Source organism: Triticum urartu, chromosome 1A, assembly GCF_056163025.1.
Source record: "Triticum urartu cultivar PI428250 chromosome 1A, HENAU_Tu73, whole genome shotgun sequence".
Classification (NCBI taxonomy): Eukaryota; Viridiplantae; Streptophyta; class Magnoliopsida; order Poales; family Poaceae; genus Triticum; species Triticum urartu.
In genome coordinates, this window is record NC_141873.1 from 282,141,981 (window position 1) to 282,148,286 (window position 6,306).

The window sequence follows — 6,306 nt, forward strand, 5'->3', positions numbered from 1 at the left end:
AAGCTTGGAGAGAGAGATAGTCAGATCTTTAGTTAGCTTTAGTTCATAAGTATGTGAGTCTTATTTTATTAGTCCACTATGGTGTCTACAATGTAAAGGAACATTATATTTGAAATCACATATATGTTTATGAATCGTTATGAGTTTTAAATGATCATTTTTACATGGACAAATGTCAAAGATATGCTCCCAGGCTCCATGACGAGCAGGCAGTGGCGATCAAGGGTGACCTTGTCAACCGTGGAGTTGCTGATGCTCCCGATCATGAAAGAGAGTATTCAGGCCATTGATGTGTAAACTTTCTTCTGTTTATACATGACCTTTTAGGGAAGATCAACTCTAATGATAGCACAATGCACTTGTTCTTGCTGTTGCTGGCCGTTGAAGGCCTGTAGGGTGTTTTGGTCTGCTGGTTTTTCCTTTTGGGTTTGCTCTGGGTGGAAGAGCTTGCTAAACCACCTCTGTAATGTAAAGTTCTAAAAAATAACTTTTGTAATATGCATTATCAATTTTATGATAGGAAAGTGAAAGGGACGCCCTCTATCTGGCACCGCCTAAGTTCCTTTAAGGAGGCGCGTCCTCTATCTGGCACCGCCTATGTTCCTTTAAGAAGGCGCCACCGGATGGCGCCCCAACTACTGGTTAACTTGTCAAGTTGGCAAAAATGTCGAACTGGAAGGAAGGCCCCCACCGTTAGCTTCTCCGTTGCTTTTCCTAAATCTAGCTTCTCCGTCGCTTTTCCTAAATCTTATCGTCCAAGCCATGGCCGGCCCCCACGGCGTCACTTTGCCTCGACCCGACGAACGCAATGGAATCCAGACAACCACACTGACAATACGGGCCAAACTAATGTCGGACCCACTGTCTGCCACTAAAGAAAGCTTTGGCTATCGTATACGATGGTATGAGCCCGGTAGCACACAGGTTTCCAGTAGCGAGGAGTCCATCCCACCAAGCTTAAATAACGGCCACCCATTCGCCTCGTCTCACCATCTCTCCCGTTGTCGTCGCCTCCTCCTAAACCACTCTCCCTATCCCCGTGTCCAGAATCTACCCCCCGGCTCCAATGGCGGCGAAGGAACCGATGCGCGTGCTCGTCACCGGCGCCGCAGGTACAGCGTCCCCCCCCCCCCCCCCCCCCCCCCCCTCGATCCGTGCAGTCTCCGATGCGATCTTGGCTTGGTCGGCTCGGATCTGGCCAAGTCGTCGAGATCCACTCCCAAGTGGGGTTTTGAGTGTGCTTTGCTAGCTAGATCTTACCTTACATGTCTTGATCTGGTCGGGTAGGGGTCGAACTGAAGTCGAAGTGGCAAATAGTGGCGGATCATTTAAGTGGTAGAGCTCACTGCTAGCTTGGTTCGTTGTCTGTAATTTGGCCCGAGTTGTTGTGTTTGCGCGATGAAATAGGCTGATCTGATGGGCTTTGGTAAGGATTTGCGGGTAGACCTGCTAATAGTCGCTTGATCTTATATATTCTAACATGGCATAGACGCTAAGGAGTTGGTGCACTTGCTGAACTGATTTGCTTGTTATGATATGATAAAGTCTGGCGGCATGGTTTTGGTGCAGATCTCGGGATAGTACCGTGATCTGATTAGGGATCTGAACTGACAGCTGCTGTTAATTCGTAAGTGAGAGAGTATTGCACCAGACGAGTGGGTCTAGTTTGGTTGGGTTTAGAGGATCGATTTACTTTTTGTTGTCATAATAATATTGCCTGACGAGGTTTAGAGCAGTGCTATGCGTGTAAATAAGGTTGTATTTTTGCTTAGGCAGTTTTTACTTTGTGTATTGGCTTGTTTGGCGGCTCAATGCAACACATGAAGTGTATTGGACAGCACGGTAGCTTAAATTAAATGGCTAGAATCTTGCTAAGTTAGGATGAATAACTGATAATTCTTGCGTGCTAGAATCTTGGTAATTTTAGTAAGTAGCATGAACTGACTTGTTCCTTTGTTGACCAGGACAAATCGGATATGCTCTTGTTCCCATGATTGCCAGGGGAGTTATGCTTGGTGCAGACCAGCCTGTTATTCTGCATATGCTGGATATTGAATTTGCTGCTGAAGCTCTTAAAGGCGTCAAGATGGAGTTGATCGATGCCGCATTTCCACTTCTCAAGGGTAAGCTGATTTGTTCAATTTGTTTCTTTTTAGACAGCATTACCTCTTTTTTTTGGACAATCATCTTTGCTGATGCTTGAACCTTCTGTTGGTACACTATAGGAGTTGTTGCAACAACTGATGTTGTTGAGGCTTGCACTGGTGTGAATGTTGCGGTTATGGTTGGTGGATTCCCCAGGAAGGAAGGAATGGAAAGGAAGGATGTTATGACGAAAAATGTTTCAATCTACAAAGCTCAAGCATCTGCTCTTGAAGCTCATGCAGCCCCCAATTGCAAGGTATGAATTATTGGCTATATAGACTGTACCTTTTGTCTTACCAATGTTTGTCAGTGGCAACATGCATTCAGTTAGATGGTGAAAAGACCATGATAAAACCATAAATAGACTACTCAGCAAGTTATAACATTTCTTGGACAATTCATTCTTATCTTCACATGTGCCTTTGATGCATTAAAAAGTATCTCGAGAAAATACTGGCTTATTGAAGGGCAAACCTTAGCCAGTGGCAGAGCTTCACACTAATTGCTGGGCGGGCCAGCGAGGCCGTGCTGAAGAAAATTACTACAACGTTTTTGTTTCATGGCCTAATAGCAGGTGTATATTACAGAGATTTACATTGGCTGGGCGGGCCAGGGCACAGGTTGGCCCAGCCGTAGCTCCGCCCCAGACCTTAGCATGGTGATGCATTTTGTACTGAATGTGGCATAAGACCATAGTAAAATAGACTCACCCCTAACTTGTAAGATTAGTTGGACATTCCTCTTTATTTGTTCACATCTGTATTTGGACGCATTAAGAAATACATAAATAGTGTGGACTTATTTAGGGACAAACTTGAGTCTCAGTTATGGTGTTTCTTAGTTAGCTTGAAAAGCCATGCAAAGTTCAATACGTTTTTTGCAACTATTTTTTGTATATAAATTCACATTTTTGTGCTGTTTTTGTAGGTTTTGGTTGTTGCCAACCCAGCAAACACCAATGCTCTCATCCTGAAGGAGTTTGCTCCATCTATCCCTGAGAAGAACATCAGTTGTTTGACCCGCCTAGACCACAACAGGGCACTCGGTCAGATTTCTGAGAGACTTGGTGTCCAAGTTTCTGACGTTAAGAATGCTATTATCTGGGGTAATCACTCGTCCAGTCAGTATCCTGATGTTAACCATGCCACTGTGAAGACTCCCAGTGGAGAGAAGCCTGTTCGTGAACTTGTTCAAGATGATGAATGGTAAATGAGAAATGCTGAAAATATTAAGTTCTGTTGTCAGATCCATTTTCCTTCATAGGATCTAATAATGGTGTTATCCTCTTTCCGCAGGCTAAATGGGGAGTTCATTGCCACTGTCCAGCAGCGTGGTGCTGCAATCATCAAAGCGAGGAAGCTCTCCAGTGCTCTCTCTGCTGCCAGCTCAGCTTGTGATCACATCCGTGACTGGGTTCTGGGAACCGCTGAGGTCTGTTTAAGCCCTTGGACCATTTTGGTATTTGGCTTATTTACATGCAGCCTTTTAACACGCTGAGTTTGTGGATCACAGGGAACATTTGTTTCCATGGGTGTGTACTCTGATGGTTCATACGGTGTGCCTGCTGGTCTTATCTACTCCTTCCCAGTAACGTGCAGTGGTGGTGAATGGACAATTGTTCAAGGTGGGTGTCGACGCAACACTCTTACCGCATGGCAGTTTTTTTGGTTTATATATTCTTCCCATGCTTCTACTTGTCAGTCACGCACATGTGTGACCACATTAATTTGTAGCATCTTGCCTAATATTTATTGTATGTCATCTTGCAGGGCTCCCGATCGATGAGTTCTCGAGGAAGAAGATGGATGCGACCGCCCAGGAGCTGTCAGAGGAGAAGGCGTTGGCCTACTCATGCCTGGCGTAAATCCACATTCGAAGGGCAGCTGCTCCTCTGGATGTTTTGAATAAATGAAACCTTCCGCTCTTTAGAAACTCTCGTCTCCACCCAGAACAGCCGCACATCGCGATGCATGCTCCTTTTCGCTGGTTTTCCAAGTGTGTATGAATGAGGCTTGTAGCTCCCCTTTTGCCTGATGATTTACAGGACAGTACATTTGCTGCAAGAGTGAAACAATTTGACACCTGATTAGAATCAACTTGTTTTTCTCTTGAAGCATCTACAACAAGTCACATAAAAACTCCCAAAAACTGGTTATACAGGGTGTCAATTCAGGGGTGATTCTCAGGTGTGCATTTCCAGCAAGCCTCCTTATCACAATATATCCCTTAAAACGAGTTTTTTCATTTCTCTTTAATAATAGGCATATGCAAGATTATTTTATCACTGTACTAATTTAAATAATGTAATTTTGGACACACATAGTTGAACATCACTTCAAAACACAATCATGAAGTTTGATTTAAAATTTAAATTTAAATTAATTCATGTAGACATAACAAATGGTTAAAAAACAAAGATCAAACATGCACCATATGAGAGAACATCATGATTATAGAAAAATCACTCCTACATCACCATTGCCATTTTCACCTTTGTATCCATCCATCCACACTGCCATGTGCTCTCCTACCTCTTGCCATCTTTGATGCTAAATTTGTGCTTTTTTCTACTCATGGTACGGAAGCTTGTAGTCTTGCTCCATTTTGTTTCTTCTGCAATGCCTTCAATTAGGATGTTGATTTGATGGAAGCCAGGCTCGCAACTTCTTTTCTTCGATTGCTGCCTCCTCACATGCCACTTTGCGCTCCTTCATTGCCTTAAACCTCGGACCATCTCAAGTACTTGTTTTTTGTTTCTTCCAACTTACCAGGAGACCCGCCAACTACGACTGTCGTCCATGTACGATCCATATAGTCTTGAAGATTATTGTTTCTCCATTCCTTTATCTTTCTCACCTCTCCTTTCGGGTGGCCTATTTGCAATGATGATTGGAGTGGCATTGCCATTAGGATTTGAGACTTCATCAATATCATCATCGTTATTGTCAGTGTTATGCACTTGTGCAACGAATGATAATTTAGCCTTTGGTTGGATTGGATAATCCTTCCTGTCTCTCTAGAACAATAGAACATGATATACGTTGTTGTGAAGCAAAGCCCAACAATAGAACATGATAAAAGCCCATAATTTTTGGCTCCCTCTGGCTGTATAACTCGTCTGTGTAGCTGAGCTGTCAAGTTCAACTTGAGTGCAAACAATTTATAAATAAATTGTACAAGTAGTCACCAGCCCGTCCTCCGTTAGTTCACTACTTCTGCCATGATCTACTTGAGCCACACGACCAACCTAATGATTGCAAATTGCTGAATTAAGCTCAATCGATGTGCTAGTGACTTAATGGAGTGCTCGATGGAAGCAACCACACCACGATGATAATTGAGTGGCTCTATTTTATACGCATTTTTAGAGCTTATTTATTGCACACCATCTCCATATATCATGTCCCATTGAATCAATACATGTCCATTATGCATGATTATTGGTTTTTACTCTTTTTATTATGAGCATTGCATAGGTTGTGGTTTTATTTAGTTTTTATTAGTTTCCTTTGTTTTGTTTTGTTTTGTTTTATCTACAGGTGTTTTGAAGCAACCATAGGCCAAGCACGCCGAAAAGACTAAGGATGGGGTTCAACACAGAGGACTTCTAGGCACCACACTTGTGCATTTGGAGTGTAAAAAACAACATTTTTCTAAAGTGCTCAAAATGAAGATCTAATACCATAGGTGCACCAACTTTGTTCACGCGATTCCAATGAGGCCAAGAACGTCAAAATTGGAGTTTGTACGAAGAAGTTATGCCCATTTTACTAAAGGGGTCCACGACGTTTGATGACGCTAAGTACGACCACGCTGGGTCGTACCACCCACAGAAAAGCATGAAATCGCTCAGATTGGATGGGATTCTTCGTGGATTTCATCCCTGTTTGTTCCTATGACCTTCTTGACCATCAAGGGAGGTATTGAGATTGAATTTGGCTAATCTAGAGCCCTTGGATCAATGGAGAGAAACTACATCCACGCAGGAGGCTTTGTGAGAGCCCTTGTATATACACCTTTAACCCTAGCGGCCGTCATCATCCAACATTCGTCCACGAACAAATCACATTACCTGCATTGCTGCTCCAAGACTACCTCTGAAAGGGCATTTCCCTCCTTAAGTTATTTGGGCGTTGAGGACAACGCAATTTATGGTCTAAA

The 6,306-nt window shown here is 43.2% G+C and overlaps 1 protein-coding gene across 1 annotated transcript; it reads left to right on the forward strand.

Moving 5' to 3' along the window:
- The first annotated feature begins 917 nt into the window (after positions 1-917).
- On the forward strand, positions 918-4,241 carry LOC125531389 (malate dehydrogenase, cytoplasmic). Its single transcript, XM_087518758.1, has 7 exons — positions 918-1,112; positions 1,965-2,123; positions 2,226-2,401; positions 3,073-3,350; positions 3,441-3,576; positions 3,658-3,769; positions 3,915-4,241. Exons 1-7 carry the CDS (start codon positions 1,067-1,069, stop codon positions 4,007-4,009), a joined length of 1,002 nt encoding a protein of 333 aa, XP_087374884.1. The 5' UTR covers positions 918-1,066; the 3' UTR covers positions 4,010-4,241.
- Positions 4,242-6,306: the final 2,065 nt, after the last annotated feature.